Source organism: Ischnura elegans, chromosome 11, assembly GCF_921293095.1.
Source record: "Ischnura elegans chromosome 11, ioIscEleg1.1, whole genome shotgun sequence".
Taxonomy (NCBI): domain Eukaryota; kingdom Metazoa; phylum Arthropoda; class Insecta; order Odonata; family Coenagrionidae; genus Ischnura; species Ischnura elegans.
This window is the reverse complement of record NC_060256.1, coordinates 67,445,231-67,472,890: the sequence shown is the minus strand read 5'-3', so window position 1 is coordinate 67,472,890 and position 27,660 is coordinate 67,445,231. Positions and strand designations below refer to the sequence as shown.

The window sequence follows — 27,660 nt, the reverse complement described above, 5'->3', positions numbered from 1 at the left end:
ATGAGGTTTGGCTATGAATATTATCAATAATAAAGCCGCCTTCATAATAGTCTTCGCCTGTCATATCGAATATCGTGGGTTCGTGTCCCGCCTTGGTAGGATGCCCCTAACATGGGTAAGGATATATATGTTCGTTTAATGGTTAAACCCGATTATATGATCACCCCGACGTAAAGGCCAAAGAGTGCCTTTTTTGTGAATAAATAGATTTTTGGCGTCAAACAGTCGCGTTTGTGTGTGAACTAATACACGTTTGCCACGCTGTCTGATGTAGATAATATAATGAAGCTTACATTTTACAAATAATTCATACCTGTTTTGGAATAAATCTTCTTCGTTCCATTAATGTTTTATATCATTTAATAGTATTTGAAGTCGTTTGACAGCAATACAAAGAATCACTGAAACTCCGTTAACCCTGTTAACTGTGTAAATTTTATAAATAATTCTGAGTTAAAAATTGGCACAAGCTTAAATATCATCCGATGAGAGTAAGACTGAATAGATACTCGAAAAAATTATGAATTTGGGGATATGACATTAAATCGCCGATACTATTTAACAATAATAGATCCTGTGCTAGTAACTTAGTTCTGTGCCTTTGCTTCCTGCTATTTACTTCAAATTCTTCCAAGATACATGGTAAATGAGGTAATACATTTTCACCTACATAAAAAATAAATATTTACTCTTGTTAAGAAAAAAAATTGCTTCAGCCCATTTGCTTCTTGCCTCAACGTAAGTATTTCATTCGTGACACACCGTGTTTGTAGCTTATAAACGACTCATAGAAATATCAGCTAGATTATGAAATGCAACACCATTCTTAGGTAACTAGCGTTGGATGGTGTTGAATGATTTATATACAGACTTTGCGTGACTTTGCGTTTATTAATTAAACAGTCATCGACGTGACACAAGCGAGAAAAGAAACAGTTGAAATTCAAGAACACCAACTTATTTACTGGTTACTAACCAGACCGCACCGACAATTAACAATCGATAGTATCGATCAAAGGTATCGATACACCCAGTATCACAAATACATAGGAAATACATACATCACCAAATTTATGCATTCATATTTTCCAACGGAAGGAAATTTGGAAAAAGTCTTTTCAGCATGTACTTCCTTCCTGGGACCCACTTTTTCATACCTATATAACTATTTCTTTAAAGTTAACTCATAAATAGATGAAGAAGATCTACCCCATCGTAGTCCACAGATAAACATATACGCTGAAGTGTATGCTATATTTTTACTCTTCATCGTTATGGATTTTTATATCCACTAATCAAACCATTGCTTGTAATTACGGTGAAGTCTTATTGGCTGAAAAAGGCTACGCTGAGTGGACATATAATTTGAATTAATATTTATCATTAGGTATAAAAACACATAAAATAATTTATGATAAAATGCGTCATCCTTTGCTCCGACGTTAGCTTCAAGATTACTTTTCTGTAAAAATTTCCTTTTAAATCTTCTTGAACGTCTTAACTTTTTGAATACTCTTTACGATGCATCTTCCCATCCTATAGTTACACTTCCTCATTCCTTATTTTGCTTCCTCATCTACCAAGGCTACGAATCTTCCTTCATGCCTCTTTCCGAAGAGCACACTGGTCAAGAACCCGAAAAAATGTTTCCTTCCACCAAAACTATGAACTCAAGGACGCCATGGGAGGCCAGATTATTTCCGGAAGATCCCAAAAGGATCGCCAATAATGACCTCCCGGAACACAAAGGGGACCACCGGGCTAGGAAGTGAATTCGAGATGATGAGCACGTTTACGAGCATGGTCATTGAGCGGCCAGCGAGGGACCCTCCAGAGGCTTAACTCGTTAAGTCGAAACTGTTTGCTAAGGGGAGGGGAAGGTTTGGACTGCTGTGAAGCGCCGGAGGGGAAGTAGGAGGTATATAGTCACCGTGCCAACGGTAACACGAACTGAGTCGAACTGGAGACGGTCTTGCTGTAAGGGGAGGGTAGTAAGGACAGGAGATACGGAGCGTTCTCATTGGTCGACCCACAGCTCACTTTCCTCACCCACCCCGACGCAAGATAACTCCACGAACCCGTTCCTCGCTGGCCAGTCCGACCGAGACACTCGTGAAGGTTTGACACGAAGGAACGGTTGTGCAGCAAGACCGTAGGAGCAAACAAGGAAGCCGTTAAATAAGCCAGTCGACTCGACTAAGACGACGATTCACCGCCTGCCAGTGCACGTAGAAAACTCCGCCATCAACATGAAGACCACGATTGTCGCCTTGACCGTCGCACTCTGCGTGTTCGCGGTCAGCGAGGCAACGCAAGTCAGATCCTGCAGTAATGGTGAGTGTCCGTGCCCTAGTTACACAGTGAACTGGGGAGAGCAGAGCGAGAGGTCGTTCTGTCCAGTATGTTTGTAAATCAAGTCAGTGTACTCTGTCAAACGCTACTTGATTAAGCGGGGAAGGTTAAGGCTATAAATCAGCGAGTTTGGTGTGACAATGTTCTTCAACGTATAGTTTTCGTCATAATTTACTATTTTTCGTGTGATAAAATCTATTTAAAATGTTTTCAGCTATCGTATACTTCTCTAGCGATGGGTGAAGTTATATATAATACGTGAGTGAGAAGCTAAAATGATAGATCGTGTCGAAGTTTTCGTCATTACCTAAAACAAATATGGATAATTCCGTGGTATAATAGTGGTGAAAGTCGATTACGGGTGGTGATTAGGCGATTGAATTTTCACTGCCCGAAAAATATAGAGGTGTGCGCGATAAGTGGAATATAGGTGTGGTATTACTAATAATTCTTTCGTATATCATAAAATAATATAGATATCATAACATTTTATCCTTGAAGGGAAAAAAAACCGCTGTGGAACTATGTGGCGCTAGTCAATCACAGATAAACTTTAGGTAATTCAGTTTTCACAGGCCGAAAAATAATCAGGTGTGCACGATAAGATAATTATAGATGTGACAATTCAAATAATTCTTCCATTTATTAAAAAATATATGGATATCATAGTAATTTATCTTTGAAGAGAAAAACAACCGCTGTGGAACTCTCTAGGATCTCCACGCAGTTGAGGCTGTTACCTAGGCTTGGACAAGAAGATCAAGAAAGGCGATTTCTAGAGCAGCTCTTACGAGTCTCGGAAGATTTGGAGAAATGGAAAGCTGAGGCCGACTTCCACTCATCGTCCGCTGTAGTAAAATTTTGCCTCCGTATTGTTGCCGCCGTTTGGGGACCTATTAAAGCAGAGCTGGAATTCATCATATTCTTACGCCAATAAATATTCTTCATAGTTTTAAATACCCCTGTCAATAGATAGATGGTCTTTATATTTTTATCGCTATTCGATCAAATATGAATTTTACACGACTCCTTTCCTTAGCCTCTCAAATATATCAGGGATTCAGCAAGACAAATTCTCATAGGCCTGAAGAAGCAGTTATATATTTAATAGCGAAGATATGCAGTACTCATTCGAAAATTGTTTTCTAGGTCTAACATTTTCAGTTAATTGGGGTTTTAAGACTACCTAAGTTGCTGAGACGAAAATAAAACGAACTTAGTGATTGAAAACAAATTTAATGGCTGCGAATTACAATACCATATTCAAAATTACATATCAAATTAAGTTCTTGCTTCAAATCGGTCATTAGTGAGTGTTTTAGCGTTATTTACAAGCACCCAAACACCAGCATACCTTAATAGATGAACGAGATATATACGAAGGATGAAATCTACATAATATCCCGGTAACCTCATCTACATTATGTGTAGAGAGTATTTTCATCAGCGTATTCTGCGTTATCCATGGATATCTTTGATTTCTCATTTAGATAAATGCTGAATTGAACTCTAAACCAGTATTGGTGCTACCCAGCTTCTATCAAAGCATTAAGATTTTTTGCCAAAAAATATATTTAGCAACGACATGTGTTTGTTTACAAATCGAAATCCTAGTTCAATATATTACTGGGCTATATAACATAATTTTCTTCTTCAATATGTTGGATGAGGGATCAAGTTAACGCTCCACCTGAATAACGACCTATTTAAAAGGACTGGTGATATCCATTATCATTAGCGGGAACATTAAAACTCCAAACAAACTCGTTCTGCTTTCCATTTCATCACATATAAGAACATTTCTCGGTTTTTTAAAGTCCGCCAATGAGTCAATCCACTTTGGTTTCTCGTGTGTAGAAATACATTGCTGTGGTATTTTTAATGTAGTTTCTGCGTTGAAAGCACGATATGTCTCACTATTTTTTGGAATAAAAAATATGTGTGATCATTATTAGCTCGTGTTTTCAATAATTTTCTTTCCATTCAAAAACTTCCTGCTCCGTGGAGTTTGTTTTGCCAGGAGATTAGACAAACAAGTTTGCGTAGCGCTGACTCAGCAGCCTCACACCTCGTGGTGGTCAGCTGTGATCTATACAGGTGCTACATTTAATCCAATCTCAAGTTACTTTCGTTTAAATAAGCCATCGATACACTGAATTCAATGATTCTGATGAGTCTCATTACCCGCATATATTCGATATTATTTATATAAAGTTATTGTACTCTAAAACAGCTGTGGAAGTGTAAGGAGAGAAAACTGACTTGACAAGTTTTGCTTATGATTTCGCTTCAAACTAACTATCTAATTTACTTGTATTTAAACCCACAAAAATTCCCTCACTTATCCACCAAAACATTTGCATAAAGAGCAGCAATTTTTTATGCATACGTCATGCAACGATCTACTTCGTATTTATCTATTTATTCTTGAAGTTAGCCCCATTTGTGGTTAAAAAAATACAGAAATATTCTCAACTGATCTTGAATTTAATGTGAACACTGTGTGTTGCATGTGTGGGTGTGTGAAAGAAAACAGTCTTATTTTTTTAGGAATATCGAATTTTACTGAAGAAAGTGAACCTAAATTCGACGTAGTGCCTAGAAACAAGTGAAAATCTGACAATGGCGCTTTCCTTTCTTCCAAATAAACACCATGAATCGCCTTCGCCTGGGTATCGAGGCGTTGAAATCTCTCAATCAGCCGACGAGGCAATCTCGCCGGGAAGAGAGTTGAGGTGTTCTAAGTATTTCGTCACGCCAATGTACAACGCCGAAGTTTTTTTCAGCGCCGTGTTGCCTCACCCGGGAATCACGATACATCGCACATATGCAACCCCGTTTCGTCTCATGTTGACTTCGGTAACTAAGAGACAATGACACCCAGTTGTCTGCGACACAATCGAACCATCATCTAAAAGCTTCACATGGCGCCATACAAGCTATCTTTGAGATTTTCGGGATGAATTTCACCCAGTATGCTAGTTTTTACTTCATTTTAAACAATTTATCCCACTCTTCAGCTTAATTTTCTTTACAAAGACTATTCCTCCATCAAAATCGAAATGATGTAGTGTGATAATAGTTTAAACAATTATTGAAAAAATATGGTAGCATATTTTTACAAAGTAAATTTAGCAAGTTGAAGTTGAGTAATTGGTTAGTGTTTTTAAAAGGACTGTAAAAAAGGCAATTAAAATAGCGAAGAATAATAAATAATTTGTACCGATCCGCAGTTGAATAAAAATCCCGAAAGTATTTTAATTATTTCAATCAAAAAACAAATCGCCAATTTTAAACGCCAATTCATTTTCAAGCACATTAGAAAACAGCGTTAATCATTCCACTTTTATTATTCACGGCTTCGATATCACAGATTACTTAACATTTTCGTAGAAACGAAGGAAAGAGCTTATAATGTTTTGCATCCTCACCTTTTGCATAACTTTAAAATATATTTTAAAGACGTAATTTAGCTTACCAGTACTACCTATTAACTGTCTCTTTTTACAAGTCACAAGCCAGTGATTTATTAAAAATTTAGAACATCAACTATTATGAGTTTCAGTGACTACTTAGTACTTGACTCATCTTTAGATCGGCACTTTTTATAAATAAAAATATTTTGCTAGGTATTTGTTTGGATATCCTAAGACAGAGCAAGAAGTACCCACGCCCTACTGATCAATAAATAATATTTCAATTTTAATAAATACTATTGAATCTCTGTGGATACGGACCAGTGACCCCTGCAAAACAAAACACCACTACTTTGTTGTATTCAGTGCATATTTCACTTCATATTCAGTGTCTATTTCACGTTACTTTCCACAGTGAAAGTGTTCGTTACGTACTCAAGGTGAAATAACTTCGGGCATTGATTGGAGAAAACTTGCCACATTCATTACTTACCCATGGAATAAAAAATATTTCCATTGTTTTTATTCACCCTGGTTTCGAAGAAAATGTTGAGTAACATGTTATTTAGTGGCTGTTAATATGTTGAATAATAAAAGTGAAATAATTAGCCTAATCTTCTTTTATCTTTGAACATGAATGAGGGAGTCAATTTTTAATAGTTTTTTTTGTATGTTTCAAGAGTGAAGCAATTAAAAGTCGCAAGAGTTTTTTTTGCAATTGCGGAGTTGTGCATCTTATTTTCTTGCAATTTTTTACAGTGCCTTTTAGTAAAAAAAATTCGAATTTTAACAAAAATTATTAGACTTCAATGAAAATTAAAAATTATGAAACTTAGGATTCGAGCAATTTTTATGGAAAGTATAATACATATATATATCCAGCTATTTCCTAAACTAAAAATGCATGATATGAGACGCAGTCAATACATGGGAGTCCTCTTTTCACCTTTGCATGGAAGTGAAAGCACCATTCATTAGCAACGTCACAAGAGAAATACCTAAGGCACAGTTAAAAATCGAAGATACCTGTAAATGAGAGGTACCTATTCTTTCTAAGAAACAATTGATGCTGGAATGATGACGCAACATCAAATTAGCCTACTTTCATCAAGTAAATTGTTTCTTAATTGTAAGGGAAAGCGCGTGATGGATTAAAAAAACACAAAAAATCTTCGAAAATGCAGTTCTTTGAAATCTGCTTGCCATGATTACCATACATTCCACGTGTTATAGAGCGCGTAGTTTACTAATGTATACTAACGTGTATACCAAGAATAAGTACAATTGATCATCCCATGTAGCACAATATCTTACTCTGTGGCGGTACAACATGTTCCGGTGAAAATTAAGCATTGTAAACAAACCTTCATTTGTTAAAAACTATATCACATGTGCATATAATAAAATATGGCTACACGGAAATACGACAGGAAAATTCTCGTTCACTTGAAACTTTAGGATGTAGCTTCCAACTTTCCTTTTATAAAATCAACAGCATTTTAAAAAATATTAAAGGCAAATGGAAATGTTTAAAAAGTTACCACTTAACACTGTCCACGCTTAGAAATTCAAATGATATTTTGTTTTGAAAGGACTCAATGTCACTGCAACAAATTAACAATCATAGGAGAGGAGAAATGAGCTTTTCATTCGTCCAAGGCATTGAAAACTGCCATGGTAACGTTGAATTCAAGCTCTTTTTAGGAAATTTTTAGTATGTTCAAACATTTTAAAAGCGAGATGATTTAAATTTGTGATAAAGAAGAGTTTACTGAAATTTTTTATTGCGAGATCATTTTTTCTGTTTGTTTAATCTCTCAGCTTCACATAAATCTTTTTTGAAAACTGGAAGTAGAACATTTTTTCTAGCAAATTAACCAGTTAGGACACAGTTTTCTTCGTTTAGCTGATTTTTTAAATGCTGAAACTGTGAATGCTATAAATGCAAATTGGGTTGTAAAATAGAAGCTGAGTCAATCAACAGTCTAGAGAACGACACAACAACTACATCTATGATCAAAGCGCCTTAAGCAAGACGGAAGTGTAACGGAGTAGTTATTTCTTAAGCTGTTTCACTCATGCCAAAATATTTTACCGCTTGCAGTTACTTACCTCGTCATTCTCATGCAGCTGGCAGAATATCTTTCGTTGGAAACTCAACAAGTGCACTCTCAGATCTTATGACTGCACTCTCAGATCGTGATAAATAATTACAGAATTCACAGATACTAATTTAAAAACCTCACCCCTGTAACGGATTTTCTATCGATTGAAAACGAGCAAAGAAAAATACACTGAGGCACGTAAAAAGCACTGAAATTTAGTTATAATTATTATTTTCCTGAGGTAGAAACCTGATTGATCAAGACATTTGAAATATTTGCAAGGTAAAATCACTTGTTGACCAAATGCTTTACCTAAAAATAAATTGAAGAAATTAGTTTAGTTTGTACACAGTTAAGTTAGTGGCGGATCTATGGAGGGGGCGAAGGGGGCCATAGCCCCCCCTTGGGTATCAAATTTACACTAGATAGAATGTTAATTTTTTTCTGACCTCCACTACTGCTGGAATTTTAACTCCCCCCCTTGTACCTATCCTGGATCCGCCACTGAGTTAAGTAATCGAGGCTACCTACTAAATAATAAGTAAATACAAGCACATAGAAGACACTCTCTGTAGTGAACCGGATAATTGTTCTTAAAATTACTATTAGTCTAAAGGAAATAAGGGTTAATTTTTATGAATCCTAATTACATTCTTAGTTTCTAAAATGCATAAAGTCTTCAAGGTTAAACTCATCCAAAAGCTCTATGTTTCAAAAATACTAGACTGTTCTACGCTGGAGACAACGCACCCGTACAATATAAACCTACTCCAGCGCTATGAATGACTAACTTGCTCATCACTCTATAATTGTGTGTTTGGTTCGCACACAAGTTTCACAAGCATTTAAAAACATATTATCTACTCTAATATCGTTGCAAGCACCATTTTTGATTTTACGGCTTGCAGTTTGTAAACGAGTTAGCTCATGATTGTTTTATATATTCAAATACCAGACTTCGTTGATCACTGAGTCATTTGATCATGCTAGTTTCATTGTGTGCTTTAAATAGCCTCTTCCAGTTCCTCTTTCGTCTTGCGTTCAACATCAATGCCACCTCGGTGACTCTGACCCGATTGAAGTTACGGACTTCTACAAGGTTAAAGTTGTCTTAACACGCGGATATGTGATGGAAGAGTTCAAAGACCAGGGATTAAAGGTTATAAAAGAATGCAACATTTATTTAATGGCGTTGAAGCAACTCGGTTTTTATTTAAAAGGGACTACCAGAAAGCACTTTTTCATGTGGGTACATTTCCTTGAAAGATTCTCCCCTTTCAATATTGATAATAAGCAAGATGCCTTCAATCAACAATAACGAAGGTGCTATTGGAGAGATTTTCCAATCCACCGCAGGTCTTATGGAAGTTTTTCAAGTATCCATACTGTGAGACGTTATATTATTCCGGGATGCATGTCTTAAGCGATTTTCGCTTTCTTTCATGATGCTGCACGTACACCAACTTTCATTCTGTTGGAGAATACACAGTTCGTCAACAGTTAAATTTGATGGAATATCAAGGCAAAAAGCGAGGAGGATATTCATAAAAAGCGTGAAAGACATTTCATTTTAAGGTAATTGAGGCGTTTCGCGAGTCAAGAAATCACAGGAGTCACTAATCTATCATCGCTAAGGCAGGTAGATGATGAGGAAGGACAAGCCCTTTGGATCAGATAACCTAATTTTATCGGGAAGCTAAGAGTTTTTCGTGGGTTGGCGTTATTTTTTAGTGGAAGCGAAAAACAAAGAGATTCAAATCAGCATGCTATTTCTTCGAGCCAATCAGGAATCTTTACCTTGGACTTCTACGCCAAGAAGTTTTCCACATAACTTTCACCCTCTTTTTTCCTTAAATATTTATCAAGGAAGGCTTGATCATCATAAAACTTTCAAAAAGATATTTCTATGTCCTCCTGTTTTTAAATTATGTTTTTTATTTAAAATTCGATGAATTTACTTCCCTTGGAGTTTTCCCTATCGTTCTGTAAGGTAGAGGGACGTGAATAAAGACACTGCAGCATCACAAATGCATATATTTAACTAGAGAAAAACGAGGGTTATCTCCCGACAATGACACAAATGTATTAATACGTTTAAAATGTTGTTACCCAAAGAAATACGTTCATGGTATTAATGTTACATTAAATGTTGCATTACTATAACCGCGAATTTTTTAGCTCATAAAAGGATTCCAAATAAGGGTATTGCATCAGATTACATTAAAAAGACAAATAAGAATTAGTTAAATTATGACGTCCTTTTATCATACGCGCCATCATGATTTTAAATCCTTACGTGATGGACCAACCAAACCACTATTTTCGCGAATTGTTTAGCTCATTAAATGATTCTCAATGCAGGTCCTTGCATCGGATAAAAATTTCCTGATTCCATAATTTGTTTTAGTTACGCACTTTGTTATTTCGCTTCACGAATTAAATACTCCCCCATCAAAACTTACTCTTCTTTCAGTCGCGAATACTCTTTTCATCATCATCTCAAAGTATTCTAGAGGTTTCTAAAATAAGATCTTTCTGGCTTACAAATATAAAACCTGATCAGCCGAACAACCTTGGTCAAAAATTTGAGCCACTGCCCGAAAAAAAAACTAGCTTGCCTTCGATGCATGCTCGTCAGAAACAGGATTCGGATTTATTTTAGCTGTAGGATTCTTCCTCGCTCTCCACTAGAACCTGCAAGTTTAGGACGCAAGTATTTATGAATTATTACTACAAAATGATAGTAGAACTTAATTTTATCAATAGCTGCCAATGAAGCCATTATTATTTAATCGTGAGTTATCCATGGCATGATGCACATTTTTCTTGCAAGGGAAGTAATTAATTCTCAATAAAATTAACAGGCAAAACGTTAGGTTTAGGCCTCATGCAGTTCACTGAATCAAGAAATATGAAATGTTCACTAAGCTGAAGACATGTGTTTAAGATTAAATAACAGATAGAGTCAATTGATCACTGTTGTGAGGGTTTTATCAGCTGAATTATTGGTTTCAGATGAATGTGTGGGACCATAGAGTTGCTTCAAGAAATTGTTCTATTCAGACACCTGCGTAAAAGTTGGGGGAGCAATGACTCGTTTACCGCTTCATGATTAGGCTTGATAGGTCCTTGGATTCGGTTTGTTGACTTTTGGATTAGATTGTCTATCAACTTTCGCGTTGCTTTCTTTTCAGCAAGCAAGGATACAAGCTTTCTCGACACTTTGCTGGAACCAGCCAAGATAGAAATTCTATTCGGTTATATAAAGGGAATCATACCTTTATTAATCACGAGGAAATTACGTCTTAATTTCTCAGTGACCGCAGTCCGTCTTACGCATAGCTTTCGGTGTCTCATTCATTCGTGGGATGAAAGGTAATCCGTCTATTCCATAACATGGTGTATTGCATGTTGCAATTATAATCAAGTAAGATTTCCACGTTACAGTTAAGCACAACTTAGGTATTTTTAAACGCGGTTTCTACAGTTTAGGGAAATAGGAGGTCCTATGTCAGTATTCTGTATCCATTTTAATAACTGTGCACTATGCAACGAAATATAGTGTCTGTTGTGTGATTCATAGAGTTATCTTACGCATCAAAATATTTTGATATAGAAATCATTCATTCATTTTACGAGTGAGTTTTAAAATGCCCTACAGAAAATAATATAGAGCAGCATTATTTTTCAAGAAATTTCTGCAGTGGAAATTCTATCATCTTAAAGCCTTAAAACTAAAATTAAGGGAAATCACGTAAACTTCCCCTTCAAATGCCGAGAAGTGTTGCTGTGTATGAATTTCATGTCCAAACTCATCACCAGGTGAGCTTGCGGCAAATATATCTGATATTTAACGTTTGATATGAAATCAAGGGTCAATAAATTTCACAGAGAAAGTGTTGAGACGCAAGTTATTCAATAATGAAATTTCAGACAAGCATGATTCAATACAAATGATCCTTATCGCTTTGATACGTTACAATTTCTTCACTGGGCTCTACTGCTCGTGATTCATACGAATGATATGATATGTAATTGCAAGAGTCTATTCGCTATTGCAAGAAGGTTGGTGTTATCGCAGTTGCGCAAATGGGCGGATAGCACTTGACGTTATGGATGAGGATGTTAATGGGAAATGGAAGCACGGTATTTGTAGACAGGTAATTGTTCTGCGGGCGTGGCAAACGGTCTCTTCCGGCATTCATCCTAGTTTGCCCTTGAAGTCTCTCAACTGAGGCCTAGGGAGCTGCTAAAATGTGTAGGAGAAGACACAATAGTGTATGTTACAATCCAAGAGGATAGGAGTAGCAGCAATTCTCTCGATGACTTGACTTTTCCGGCGATGAATTGAAGCAGTGCCCAATGCAGGAACGTAATTGGGCATTGGAAAAAACGGATAAAATTCTTGACTTATTCAGTGAGAAGTATAAAGTTTCATACAGAACAACTTAACTTGACACAACTATTAGATACTGGAAAAGAGTGTGTTCTAGTTTACAAATACCGAAGTAGGCACACTATCTCGGTGGACAGCGTAACGCATGATAGTAATATAATTGATCCTCTATTACTATGACGAAAACTATATGAAACACAGCAAATATATTTATAATATTTAAGTGAGGTTCACTTAATTTTCTAAACTTTCCCAGAAATCGCAAAATCATTTTACCGAAAACAACTTTTATTACTTGAGGATATCCTAACTCCTTGACTGTGTACACTCAACGTTGGTAGCACAATGAGGAGCCTGAAGTTCGTGGTTAGAGCCCGACGTATCTTTCAATAATGATAAGTCAGGAATAGTTCTTGATAAACATAATTTTTGCGTTCTATTTATGCTGCAAGTTGGATAAGTAATATCATAATTTTGAATGCATATGTATTTTTTATTATACGTAGAACTCATGGCCTTTTTTACCGGTAAATTTAATGCTTTAAGTGAATGGTATTACTATCTCATTGAATTACTACTAGCAAATTTCTAAAACCGTGAATTTTGCTTCTACTAAAAAGCATTGGTGACACACTCCGACACAAAGTCGGCGAAACTTGTATATAAACCTGTAAGATACCTGGAAGCAACACAGCATGGCGACCGTTGCTACCACGTGAAAGCGTTTAACAACAACATTATCCTCGTGTCCAAGGAGAAAGATAACAGGATAGCCTTTTTCGAAGCGTAGCTACGGAAAGAGCTCATTGGTAACTTGAATGCCAACATGCTCGGGGGGTTGAAATGGGAGGGAAATTAAGGTAAGAGAAATGGCAAAGCATAGTGCAATCTCTTGTACCTGTCACCAACCGAGTACTTCGAGGCCTTTGTCAAGGTAAAGGCCAGTTCAACTCCATCGGCAGCGTCTTTTTAATGACTCTTTCCATGCATCGCTGAAATCTAAGTTGTCCAAGCTTCAAGACCGAGCTCAAAATGTCACTAAAAAGGTTACTGCATAGAGTTGCTTTTTTCGGTCATCATTTTGTATCGCCCTTCCTTCAGTAGCGGATGCAGAAAAAACTCGAGGGGGGTGCAAAATATTTCTTGAGCTACCTTTAATTTTATTGGAATGAAAAATAAGTCGCATGCAAAGTTTGAGAAAGTTTCATTTAAGCTGATTTTACGCGTATACAAGATAATGCTATCTTATGGTATAAAAAAGTTACAATTGTGGTTCTGCGATGTTAGGCAACACATATGTAGCCGCCACTGCCTTCCTTTGCCGACAGTTGAAACATATATGATAAAAATTCACCGTTTATAAGCTGTGTAGGGTAGTCTCTAAGTATGAAAAATTGATTCCACCGCTATTTTTTCATTTTCTCTGAAAGATTCATAAAATTTACATCTCGATGCTATTATTTAGCGAAACATCGGGCTAATATTTAAGTTATTCACGGATAATATGTCTCGTAATATCTTGTGTTACGGTGTCAATGGTGCAGCTACTTTTATGAGTAGTATGCAAATCAAGTGGTCATTCTTGAATAAAACTCAATGTCAGTATTATCCATGAAGCCAGCCTAGGCATACAAACACTAATATGCGAGTAATTTACGGACTTTTTACTTGAATTAACCCTTTCCTTTGCTGGCTAGCACAGGTTTAGGCCAGTACCTCGATTACTAAGCCTTGAAAAATGCATTGTGTGTCAGCATTGCTGTGAGATGGAGGTTTAAATCCTTTACCGCATACGAATGCGAGAGAAATCTGAACACAATGCAGATTACTCCCAACAAGCTAATTAAAATTTGAGCAAGGAAAACTAAGTATGCATTATAGACCACAATGGTCAATCTCGACCACCTTGAAGACTGATATCCTCATATTGTGTTACAATTCATGCGTAACAAGACAAAGGAAACGCGAGATAAGATAATCTGTACGATGAATCCTAGGTAACATGAGTAGTTTCCGCAAAACACAGCGGTTAGCTGACATCAGGTGTTAATAATATTGCTTAAGGCTTCACGACAAAGTTGTTAGTACATGCGCAACTGCAGGATGCCCGCAGTCACAAATTCTCACCATGGCACGAGGAAGGGTTAGTCATTGTAGCTATGGATTTAGGAGTCTCATTTCATAGGAGTTTATTTAAATTCCATTTAGGAGTATCGAAATAGCATCCAAGAGAAGTTTACTCTTTTAGCCTTGTTCCTTTATCTCTTCGCTGGATATGACCTAGCCAGCTTGTTCTTTTTGCCATTAATCAATGCTTTGATGTCTGGGTTTTGGTAAAGAGTTCGTTATTCTATATTTTTCTGATACGCTACAATCCTTCATAATTCATTGGACCAAATACTTTACGTATTAATTTGTTTTCTAAAATAATAAGACGGCCTTATTTTCTTGGTAAGGACCCAGGTTTCAAGCATCAAAATCTCCCTTAGCAAACCTTTTTATTGTATCATGCCTGGGGCTAGCGTAGTTTATTTGCACAAGTAAAATAAGGATTCACGAGAAATTATTATTTCCAAAATTAAAAAAGATACTTGAAAGCCTCAAAGAAACTGCTTTTCAATTTTATGTCAAACTTGAATCCGAAAACGAAAGTTAGTATACTCTAATTGTGTCATCGTTTTTGTTTACCGTAGAGAGAGAAAAAGAATTAACCCTCATGACATGCCTAATCGTAGGTTAAAATAAAAATGATTACTTACCTCAATTTAACCTTCTTGAGGTAAAACATGCATCATGCTGAAATGTGCGTCTTTCCTTGTAACGATGACACAGCATTTTAGCCATCCTATCCTTGAAAACGACAATGAGAGCTCATGGAGAAAGCCGGAAAAGCCTTGTCTCATTCAAATACAATACCGCAACTCCTTTGCCAGTAAAATTACAGCTCCGACAATTACAACTTCCGGCAGCGATTCTGTTGTTGTCCCTTCAACAGTGAAAGAGTGAAGGTTGGGCATCACAAAATTTTATCATGATAATAAATGCATACAATCTGGCTTTAATGCATGTAATGATTATTTTATTCCAGCAGAAGTTCATCTTACTATATGTAAACACGAATTAATGGTGGAGCGTTTAGTGCATTTAGTAGAGCTATAAGATTCCTGCAATTATAAGTAAAACTTAATAAGTCAATTAAATACCTCAACTTGATGTGATCAATTTCACTTTGCTCGTCGTTTTACTGTTGAAGGATATGCATCTCACTTTTATAACCTTTATGAGGATATAAATATTTTCTTAGGCTACGTGGTAGTTATTTTATCATCCAATTATAAATAAAGGAGGCGTAACAAGATTAGTAGTCAATGCTGATGAGACCAGGTATCTTTGCAAAAGCTTTTAAAACTTTATTCACTAAACAGGGAGCATTCGGTCAGACAGCTTCAAGTCAAGCCATATCGCAAATTTCCTGAAAAAAATTAAGCTGGATTTTTTAAATCTCACTTGGACGCCTTCTCTGGAAAATATTGATAACAATGTTTTGCGTCAGCTCCTTTCACACTTTTGTGGACAATTAGTAGATACAGCTATTGCTAGCAAAGTAGTAGAATATTTATCATTTTTATCAATTCTTAACTGTTTCATTTGCAATCTTCTATTATATCTACATCTGTCATAATGATACTGAAGTTAAAGTATCAATGTTGGGCCAAGCCGCTCTTCATCAGGCGTAATAGATAACCATATGAGAATGTTCTTAGAAACTGAAAAAATAGCCACGTTAGGTATGTAAAATACCAAAGAAGTGCAGTAAGCACAAACTACTTATTTAGTTATTAGTTGCTTGTCTACTTTCAACTACATAGCATCCACGAGCGAACGTATATACATTTTTCACGAGGAGTTATTGCAACCTATGTTAGTGAACGACAAAAAAGCGACTGCATCCGGCGAAGACTAAATGAGGGAAATTTCAATGCTCGAAGCCGTAGCTCGCCAACTCTGGGTGTCTGTAAGAGGTTTAGTGACGTCCTTGTGTCCTGCGCCGATGAAAGTGGGTCAGGAAAGACTTGGCTCCGCTTCCGTGGCAACACATCACTCTCGATGGGTTATTTCCCGTAACTTTTCTTTTAGAATTATCGGATGAGTGATGTTTGCCTCAGAGCGGTACGTTTTATTTTAGAGGAGACAAGTGACTAACGAATACATAGTACCTACCCTATAATATGCTTCTTTGGCATTTTAAATGCCTCACATACATTTTTCTCGAAATATTAAGAATTGTCTGAAAAAACTTGAAGCTTTAGAGCGATAGCAACCCCTGTTTTCTTCCTTGAAATCATTACGATTTTTTATTAAGCATCAACGAGTAACAAATGAATTGCTTCTATGTTTTTCCGCTCACTGCTGTTAATAGATAACCAACAGGCTGGGGAAATCCATACAGAGCAAAAAATTCAAATATTCCTCCATGGAAGAGAGAACAAATAGTTTTTTCAACGATCATATTTTTTTCTTGGTAAAAAAAATAGCGCGTCAGTACATAAGGGCTATATTGCCATTGGCATCGGCCCAATACACATTATAAACAAGTTAATGGATGTTTGCATCAGAATAGACGAAACGATAAATGAAATGTAATGAAATTCCAGTTTTTTTTCAAATTGATGTTTCTGGTAGAATTGCGTGAGTGCACAATCAAAAGAAGATGAAGCAATCGGTTGTTGATGTTGACCATCAGGGTGCCTAAAGAACTTATCTTAGGGTTGTTGGCCAGTGCTGATGATATAAAATAAATCCTGGGGAACATTTTCCAGTAATTACTTCAGTGATTTCTCAGACATGGGTATTGTTTAGCTTCGAGATTCAGGTAAATGTTTAAAAGATCCAATTGCCTGATAATTGCATATTTTCGTAAGTTTTAAACAATGTTTGCCTAACAAAAAAGACAGAAGACGACCAGCCGAGAGAATATATGCGTCCGGTTATTAGTGTAGTGGGTGGGTTACAATTCTCTTGGCCAGCCTTGGAATCGGTCATACACTTTCAATGAATTTGACCTCTTCTCACTAGCTAGCGCTAAGGAGTACGTAGGAGACCTTGCTCTTTCCTTCCCGGGAGGCTGCTACAAGATTCATGTTTCACGATTAATTTAATTGTTCAATTCAGCTTGGAATTCTATGTCCACACTGAAACGCTACATTTGCAATTCCCCTGTCATGTGCTCACTTTCGCCTCTGTGAGATTATTCTGTATTTCCGAATTTGGAATTAAAGTCGGATGACGTAAAATAGTTCGTCAAATACGGCCATTGTTAGGAAATGTAATGTGCCCGCATACTGCGTGCGAGTAACAGTTCACTTGAACGGCTCACTTCTTCGGGAAGGGTTCATTTCCGCATGGTATTTACCAATAGTCTACCTAGAAATACAATGGTGTAAGGCATAGTTACCCTTGGGACCGCCAGGTAGCACCGCATACTGGAAGACCTCAGCACAGTTCCAACTTCTTTACAAATCTTTATTTATTGTTGAAAACCTTTAATTTTTGACTAACACCAATATGTTTCTAAGCCGTCCATATGCGAGTTCTTCCCAAACTTTGATTAGGGTCTCTCGATTAATTCTTGCAACACCTGCCTCAATCCTGTTTCTAAATTCGGAAAGTTCAGCTGATAGTGGAGGCATGGATTTTATTATCACCTGGAGGATCACTAACGAACTTAATACGAAACTCAAGCTGCACACTAACTACATATTCCGTCTTTTATAACTGAAAACACTATCAGCTCTCTGTTCACTATTCGTCATATATGCTGCTAGCGCTCTTTAACGGATGGGGAAGAAAGCTTGAGTGCACATGCGTATTCTTGCCAAAAAACAAAACTGTTTTAGTAGCTCTTTAATTTGATGCATTATTTATATATGTAAGTTAAATATAATAAATATTATAAAGCCTTTAAACTTCGCTTTTAGTTTTGAAACGCCCGGTATTTTGCGAGTTCAGTATGATGAAAGTATTCTCTCTCTCATTGTAATTTCTATGTCCCCAGCACGAAAATTACAAAAGAGAATCCTTAAGTTGGCCTCTGTGTTGTCTACCATCGCGCATTAAAATGAGTTTACAGAAGTCGCCACTCGCGTCGCTGACGGACAAATTGATCCGAGTTTCACGAGCAAAGAAGTAAGGTAAGGTGGGTGTCGGCAGAAATTTGTATACTTACAAAATTATGTGATCTATCAAATTCATGAATCTTCAATGCTATTCCTCGTAACTACATATACTATACTGCAAAATGTTGGAAAATATTGGATTGCATTGAAGTCATCACCGCGCCTCGGACGTTTTTGAAAGCCGATTAAAATACAACAGAAATCAGCCTTCTATCGGTTGGCATTGGGTCTCCTCTATGCAGTCCCCTTGGTCCCCAGTGTGGGCTCCGTACGTGTGAAGAGTAAGCGAAAGTATTACACAACTGACCTCAAGATTTCCGCGCTCATTACCCGTTGAAAAGGTCTAGTCTCTACTTTATTCCCCTTCCGTTCCTGGAATGACACACGCGAAAAAGGAAAGACGCACTTCCTTGGGTGCCGAGGGCGTCTGCAGGTCGAATAGCTACGCCCACCGCAGTCTCCGCTATCCCATTCCGCGCCAGACGCTTCACATACGCACAAAAAAAACCTTGCCGGCCTCGGTGGCGCCGGGGTAAAGTCCCCAACTGCTAACCTAGAGGTCGCGTGTTCGAATCCCGATTGATCCGAATTGATCATCATCCAGGGCATGGATGTTTGTCATTGTCAATCAAGTCCATTGTAATAGAGGACAATGTTGTCCTAAATTCGCTTGAAAATAAGGACGAAATTATTATTATTATAAAAAATGTTATCCGGTGGGCCCAGCTATACGAAAGGCGTGGGGTAAATCTACATCCTAAAGGGAGACAGACGAAGCGATGAGTTCACGCTCAATATGAGGTATTCTAAGAGCGCAGCGAGGAAAGAATAAATAATAAATTAAAAGAATATTAAATTACTGACTACACTTCGCTCTTTGAACTCTCTCGGATGCCAGTATGTCGTATGTTACTTGCTAAAATTTCATGTCAAGTGATATGCCTTCAGTGAGGTTGTTCAGTAGATGAAAGGGAAAGATAGCCTATGATGGAAATACAATCTTCTCTATTCAGCCATTTACTCGTAAGCATAAAATAAGTAAGAATAAGAAAATAAATATGTAAGAAAATTATATAATTATAGTATAAGAAAATTTTGTCATGTGCCGCTCCTTTCATGCGTGACGTCATTGGAAATCTGATTCATTTACGCGTTCTGCGAAAACCTTTCAATGTATGGGGCACTCATATTTTTACCACTAACAGGAGAACGATGAGTGCAAACTGGCCATTCGATTTTTAAGCTTAATGTGTTTACCTCTCCACACGAATGTCAAACGTAATGGGTCGAAACTATTCTACTCATCCTCCTCCACTCAACTTTTGGGATCGAAACTTAACTATGAGCAGTGGAGTTTCGATTAATTTAGTTTCATTCCCGGGAGTTAAGTTACGTCCCGGGCCGAAACTAAACTCCTTTTTTCGTGCAGGAACGAAACTAAACCTAGACCTCGTATTTTCGTTTCCCTCTGGGTCGAAGCAATACATTTTTGTTTCGTTTCACTTGCCATCTCTGCCTCAAGCTCTTAAATGCACAATGGAAGACTCGTACTTGTTGGCAAGCTATTAACTGCCTGGCCAGAGGGCGGCGTCAGACACAGACCGTGAAAGCTTTCTGGAAGGTCGAGAGGCAACGACGAGCGAGCATTGATATTCAAAACAGATGAGTTTAGAAGGGACTAGCAAACACATTCCCCGACTCCACGCCTCCTGAAAACGATAGGGGAGGTCGTGAGACTGTTTGGGAAGGCTCATGCTATCGAGGAAGGCTCCCAACCACTAGTATGGGAAATTTAATAAGTCAAGAACACAATTATTAGGAAGGAAGACTCTCCAGTCGGTCACTAGATACCAGTGGCGCCGACTCCATGGGGCCTGAGGGGGCCCTTGCCCCTTCAAAAATTCGTTATGGGTGTGAGGAAAAAATTTGTCAGGCTTGTCGATTTTCCTCAGAGTGTTCAGATATCGAGATTTGAGCTATCAGGGTTCTAATGTTGATCATATGGCTCTTCTAAAACGCTTAAAAAACATAAAAGTCACTACTTATAGAATTTCCCGGGGCAAGATCCCCGGTTTGGGCCCCCCCAATATTTTTTGTAAGTCGGCATCCCTGCTAGATACATTGTACACCACAGCTTATTTAAATTATTATCATTATAGTATTCTACCGATTAAGGTAGGTTTCCATGGAGTACTAAGGAAGTAAGTTCAACAGATTCAGGCTTCAATTGGTGGAAGTTAGACATATTTAAGTAAATGAAAGGTCGTAGCACTTTTCCACAAGAATTTTTAATGCGTACAACGCGTTTCGGCTCACTGTACCAGATGATGGCTCAGTGAGCCGAAACGCGTTGTACGCATTAAAAATTCTTGTGGAAAAGTGCTACGACCTTTCATTTACTTAAATACTAAGGAAGTAGTCTGGGAGCTCCCCTTTTCTTCCAGCACTGACTTCTTCAATTCACTGTAAGACGTACTCCCTTTCAATCTATCTAAAAATCCTATTCTCTTCCTTCCCCTCCATCGTTTACTAACATTCTACCCTCTAACACCGTTTTCAACATCCCCTCCCCGCTAAGTACCCCCTTCATCCATACCTTTTGTCTCCTCCGTGTCTCATCTAAAAGCTGCATCTCCTCATCCACCATGTCCAGCACTTTGTCGAACCTTCTCCTCTCTGTTAAATAGGTTTATAAAAATCGCTACTTGTGTCGGTTACAGCAGAGTAATCAGATGCTCAACTGGAAATAAGTTGTAATAAGATACTTCATTACGCGTAAAGTTGCGTTACTTTGCTCTTGCAATGTGACATCTATATTAATGACTTCATTAATGTTTTCTCCGCTTACAGATGAAAAATAGATAACTAACAGGATGGTAATACCCATTTAAATCATAAAATTGAAACATTTCTCTGCCATGGAAGAGAGAACAAAAAGTTTTTTCTCGGATTAATTTTTATAATCTTAATATTTCTTGGTGAAGCAACGGTGACAATACCTACTGTGTAAACTTCTGTGTAAAAGATCTGAACTGCCGAGGTAAAGAGAGAACTCAATTTTGATTCAGGTTCTCGAATATTGCCCTTAAAGTCATTAATGACATATAGTAAATATCGGTACTGACCAAGAAAATAGTAAACGGTAGCCCATCGGTAATACCTTTCAATCCGAAATTACTGCCTTTTAGAAAATTCTATTTCTATTCTATTCTATTCTATCTCAAAGTCCCAAAGACTATTACTGCGCAATACTTTGGCTTTCGCTCGGGTTGTTGGCATGGAATAAAGCGCCCAAACTATATACAAGGCTCAGTGAAGTGAAAATTAATGGGGAAAAAATTGTAATTATTAAATCTACCATTGAAAGAAACATGCTCATCCGCCGCTGACGCCTAATTTTTTCTTAATTGATGGGGCTGTGATAGATTTAAAAATACATCGAGATAATATGGAAGAATACATAATTGTAAAAATTTTCATTTAAAAGAAGCCTAAGTGTTTAAATGGAGACATCCAAAACATTAGTCAAAGTAAACGAGTCGGAGATAAGCGTGAAAGTGAACAAATGCCGGGAAATGGAGCAGGTTGGTTAAGACGGTGGAATGTGAGAACAGGTTTTCTGAAACGTGATAATGACTTGAACTAATCGTTTCTCAAGGATTTCCATCAGGAGGAACTTGGGCTTTCATATGAATGAATTCACTCTTAGGCGACGAGATAAGTGAATGATTGATATTTTTGCTAATCTTCTAGTCTGACTTGAAAGTCTGATTTGATTTATGTAAACAATAATAAATGAACATTTTTGAAACCTACTTTTCGCGCTAAAGCTGCTAGATCTTCATTTAAAGTGTCAATTTTTATTTTAGTAAGTACTGCAGTTTATTGGGAATGGTCGGTGCCTAGTTTTAAACGCTGAGAAATGATTAATGGATTAAAAGCTATAGGCAATTTACCGTATACGTATAATTTTCAATAGATTTTAATTAATGAAAATGTTAAAATCGCACGGTATTAAGTCCGAAGCGACTCTCGATAGCCGAGAAATGAGTCTAGAAATTGATATCGCACGTAATGACTACAAAATTGAATCGCTGTGGGAAATAAATTCGTGAAGTGCGGTGCTGGTTTAGCACCTTAATGAATTTTCAATGAACATCTCGCTCTTGCTTGCAAAGATTGAAAAATGAGACGGAATCGTTCACTCTCATAGACACTTTGCAGGAAGACTTTCACCAATCTTGGCAATCTTTGTCAGTGCCACTTTTCTTATTTTTGCATACCGTCTCCTTCTTTTAACCTGTGGCTTCAAATTATCTCTTGAGGAGAAGAAACATGCCATCTTCGGGCTCTACGTTTACTTGAAAAAATGTTGGTTATGATCAGTAGTTCTTAGAATAGAATATAATTTGATAACACTCTTGGGAGCTAATCGTCTTGCAATGCATAATTTTATGGTCAACAAATTATTTCCATTACATGATCAAAACAGCACGAATTACAAAATATTATAGAATATTTAATACCGTGCAAGCATACCGATATTGGACCCCGTTATTAGAAACAAAGGTATCGTGGCAGATGAGAGCCATTCCATGTGTTACGTTGGAAGTTTATTTGTTGTAGCATTGTGATGTGTGTTCTGGTATGGAATTATGCACATTATATATTGGGGGTTCTGTGACCATCAACTTATTTATAAACTTTAATAGATGAAGTCAGAGATGTTTTATATTATTTAATATATATAGTCAACCGTTTTTTTTTGTAATGGAGATAGTAATGAAATAATGCCTCTAAATGTGTACAATGCACTTGGTCACCTTGAAATAATTCGCCTCGCGAAACAAGAGTTCCTTTCTTTATTTCTTTGCGTGTGTGAAAAACCGGATTTTTAGCCTGCTGTAACCATGCCGTATCTCTTTATCCCTTTTCAGACCAAGTGATCCAGGACTCAGACTTCGTCCACGTCAGTGGCTGCGAAGTCCCACCATGCAAGTTGAAGAAGAAGACGAAAATTAACGTTGACTTCAAGTTCAAGCCAGGTAAGCATTGCATTATAATTTAAGCACTATTTTTTTACCTTACCAATTTGAAAATGTAGGCACATCATTTCCTGTTTTTTTTTATCTACGGCTGGCTACCGCAACCTGTTTTGAAAATTAAGTAAGGTACCTAATAGGGTAGTTTCCTTCATCAAATAAAACGAAAGGCATTGATTGCGATTCGTTACCCACCATTACTGTATTCATAATGTACAAATTATTTCGTTTTAGAAATACCGGTTTAGACGAATGGCAATGGTCCATTTTTATCCTCATTTGAAAAGGGCCAGATTGGCGCCCATGCGATGCCACTCCACGTGACGTCACAGGGACCTAGTTTCTATACGAGAAGATAGGAGTTATACATCGTCTGAGATTACCAATGCATACATGAGGCGCAGAGCTCAGGGAAACATGTCTTAATAATCGCTTATTAAAACTGGCTAAGGTCGGAAAGTTTTCTTCATTTGATAAGGTATTAATAGTCCTTATTTAAGCCAAGCGCTACCAGCCAGCAGGGTACTCAGCTACCCGCTAGCAGCCTGCGTCGTATCAGCGCTCAACTCGCCTCAAGGTCACCTCATAGGGCGGCAGCGGGAACCAGAAATACGCCGCACGGAGAGATTTCCCAGCATTCATACTTACGCGTCGCGTTTTCGCGCGCTTGAAAATTATCACTTTTCATTTAATCGCGAAAAATAGATATCGTCATGTAAAAATCTAAAAGCTTGAAATACGTACTCCAGGAGTAATAATCTTTCGATTTAGGCAATAAAAAAATAATAGGAAACCACCCTATTACTAATATTTCACTCAAAGGTTTTTTTCTGTGTTCCCTTTGGAATGTGAACCTTATAAATTCGAATAAGATTTTATCTTGGTGTAACCGCTTTGGAAAAACAAGAGTAGGTACTAAGTAGAGGGTTTTAAACCAATGTTAACACTTTTAATAATCGAAAAAACTTCATTTGTCAAAGAAATCTTTTTTGTAACTTCATTATTTTTCAAATTTTGTTTTCTTTAATGAAGCAAAGTAACTTTGTTTTTATATTTCGGGGGGGTCCAGACCCCCTGGACCACCCCTCCCTACGCCACTGAATTGGAATGAAATGTACTCTATGTGACACATCAAGATACTCAGCATTACATCACCTTAGATTCATAATACGAGAATTGGGTATTTTTAACGCTATTTTTATCACCAAGATATTTTATTATCCATTCACTGAATAGCGTAAACTGTAAATAGCGTAAACCATAAGAGATACCGTTGACTATTATAGTTCCTATACCATATTCTTAGACTTTAGCGTGTTTTAAGGGAGAAATCAAAAGCGTTAATTCATGTTGAATACAATGCCTTTGCTATTGAGTAAAGATGAACGAAGCATAGAAACGTTGCATCAGCAGTTTTCTCAAAGGTAAATAGAGAACTTGGACATGATAACTGGTAAAGCATACTTCGCTCGGGATATACGACGTAGCATATTTTTTCTTGTAATTGGCAGAATTATTTTTGAGAACAGATATTAAGCCTATCAACTGGCGCTTATCATAGATAGACGCAATGTTTGCTTTTTATGCAGACAGTGTCAGGTGGGTACCTCGAATATTTTTTCTCCGCAAAATAAACGACTGAGAGGATTAAAAGTTTACTGTTCAGGTAGGAAGTAGAAATTATTTCTCTTGATAAATGATTGATACTGGCGATACAATTATTCTTTCTCATTTTCCAAACAATTCATCACAAAAGTATTAAAAAAAAGCATTCTTCGCCTTTAAAAAAGCATTTACTTACCTTTGTATACGTCATACTCACTGCTTTCAATGTTTTTTACAGCTAAAATTGCGTAAATTTATATTTAATACGTCTGTGTATGAAATATATCATATCTATATCGAGCTACACACGAGGGATTTCCTAGAAAGTTAAGGCAATAAAAATAAATGTTAAGTGACTTTGCTAGACTTTAAAAATATTCAGTAGCGTAGCCTAGTTTAGCCTACAGGAACTATACTACTTCTATAAAAATTTTGCATATCAGGAAAAAAACTTGAAAAGATTGGCTGTAAAAGATATTAATTTTTTGTTTAATTCTCATTTTCAGAGACCGAAGTGAAATCGCTGGAAAACAGCGTCTTCGCGTACGTCCTGGGCATTCCACTTCCGTTCGTCGGCGTGGACTCTACCAGTGCCTGTAGCTTCATCTTCGACGAGGCAGGCAAACCAGCAGGCTGCCCGCTCAAGGCCGGTACTACCTATTTCTACAAGAACTCTTTCGATGTCCTCGAAGTTTATCCCAAGGTGAGTTGTTTCGAGGGAAAGATTGGTCAAAAAAGACCATTTCAGCTTCCGTGGGCAAGTAAAACGAGCTTTGTTTGACCGGAACGATATTATCTAAGGATTGATCACAACTGAAACATCATTCAATTGAAAAATTATCTTTGCTTGATCGAATAAGAATTCGTATAAAACATTACAAGGAGATTACTATAATTCCTACGAGAAAAAAAGTTGTAGAATATTCAGAAGAATCAAGACTGAAAATTGAGCGAAAAACTTCTGTGTCTTTCGATGAATAATAATGTAAAAAATCCACTACGTACATCTGGTGACCACAGGAAGAATGAATTACTTTATTCCTAGAAAATATCTCAAAAGGAAGTATTATATTGAAAACCTCACCTCCTTTCTTATTTAAGAGAAACAATAACTACTTTCTCAAATGATGTAGATAACCTCCGATGGCCATCAAAACCAAATACCGTCTAGTGAACCGTCCGAGCAAATACCGTCTAGTGAACCGTCCGAGCAAATACCGTCTAGTTATTCATTATGTCTTTTTTAAGGTAAACACAACTCATCTCATTGCCCTGGCGATGATTCTGATTAATATAATTTCAAACTAGCAGATTTCCCATAAATAATTTGATTAAAACTTAATAATAATAAATGCTACCAATGTATTGTCTTAGGTTAAATTTTTTCTCATTCATACTCACAATCAGCACCGACAGATTTTACGCCATTACTATTTACCCCATTACGAGCATTTGAACGAAGTATTCCCCGAAGTCAACTTCTAAAACATTTCTTAAAGTATAGAAATAGACTATTGCCTCTTTCTCAGGCAATCTCTTCTCTACCGTCGTGTTTAGACGGATATACCATAATCAAAATAGCTATCGTACACGTGTTGTCTTTTTTCATCGACCAGTTTAGCAGACCCAGTAAGGTTCTTTACCTCAATGATAAACCTACCCTCTGCCTTTTTCTAAATTAAGTATTATAGTTTAACATGCCTGTATTTTTTTCTTTCAGATCAAGACCACCGTCCAGTGGGCCCTTCGCGAACCTTCAGGCAAGGATCACGTCTGCTTTAAGGTTGACTCCAGAATCATCTGAGAGGACTAATATTTCCGCTGCATTGCGTGCAAAAGACTTAAAGAAAATACTCACCCAAGACCCGAAACAACCTTGGAAAGACAGCAAACTATTTTGTGATCCTCAAATATAGTGAGATGTATCCGGCCTCTCATGTTTAACGGCAAAGTGTAAAGCGGAGTCCGTTATGAAGACTACCAGGCCACATATGAAAAATACTCATTATAAATTCCCGTCACCAGGAGGAAAGCAGTATTGGAAACAATCCATCGGTGATAAAGTGAAAAATATAGAAATAATTTCCTGCATCATTTAGTCCAAAGCGCACTGTGTTAATGTACATAGAGCCCCTTGCTCCATCGCCTGGCTGAAAACTTAGCGTTGATCAATCTCATTAAAATACGTATGAATTAAAACAAAGCCATTTCTCTCTTGGAAGACTTAGCACATAAGTCTTGTGGATTGGAAACCCAATATGCGATATTGTTGAATAAAAAACCGTGAACACAAAATACCTTTAGTCCACAGTGAAATTATGGCAACGTTGATTTGTTTGAAACGCCTCCCAGCCCATAGGAATGTATTTAATTCAATTTTTCTGCTTATTATTTTCAAAATTGGTAGTGATCAAAACATCCTCCTTCCCAGGTAACCAGTCATATGAAGTGTGTACACATATTTGGGGCTTTTTGTAGTAAGAAATGTCTTTTGCCTGTTTCGGTATTTTTTAAGGTTGTGATTTCTCCAAAAAAATGATAAAGTTAATAAAAATATTTAGTTTCGTA

The 27,660-nt window shown here is 37.1% G+C and overlaps 1 protein-coding gene across 1 annotated transcript; it reads left to right on the top strand.

Annotated features, from left to right (window-relative positions):
- The first annotated feature begins 1,950 nt into the window (after positions 1-1,950).
- LOC124168416 (NPC intracellular cholesterol transporter 2) lies at positions 1,951-27,660 on the top strand. Its single transcript, XM_046546636.1, has 4 exons — positions 1,951-2,334; positions 23,383-23,490; positions 25,599-25,795; positions 26,813-27,660. Exons 1-4 carry the CDS (start codon positions 2,250-2,252, stop codon positions 26,894-26,896), a joined length of 474 nt encoding a protein of 157 aa, XP_046402592.1. The 5' UTR covers positions 1,951-2,249; the 3' UTR covers positions 26,897-27,660.

Coding starts and splice junctions, on each gene's coding strand:
- LOC124168416 (XM_046546636.1), top strand. CDS start 2,250: ATGAAGACCACGATTGTCGCCTTGACCGTCGCACTCTGCGTGTTCGCG. Junction 2,335..23,382: donor AGTCAGATCCTGCAGTAATG/GTGAGTGTCCGT, acceptor ATCCCTTTTCAG/ACCAAGTGATCCAGGACTCA. Junction 25,796..26,812: donor TCCTCGAAGTTTATCCCAAG/GTGAGTTGTTTC, acceptor TTTTTCTTTCAG/ATCAAGACCACCGTCCAGTG.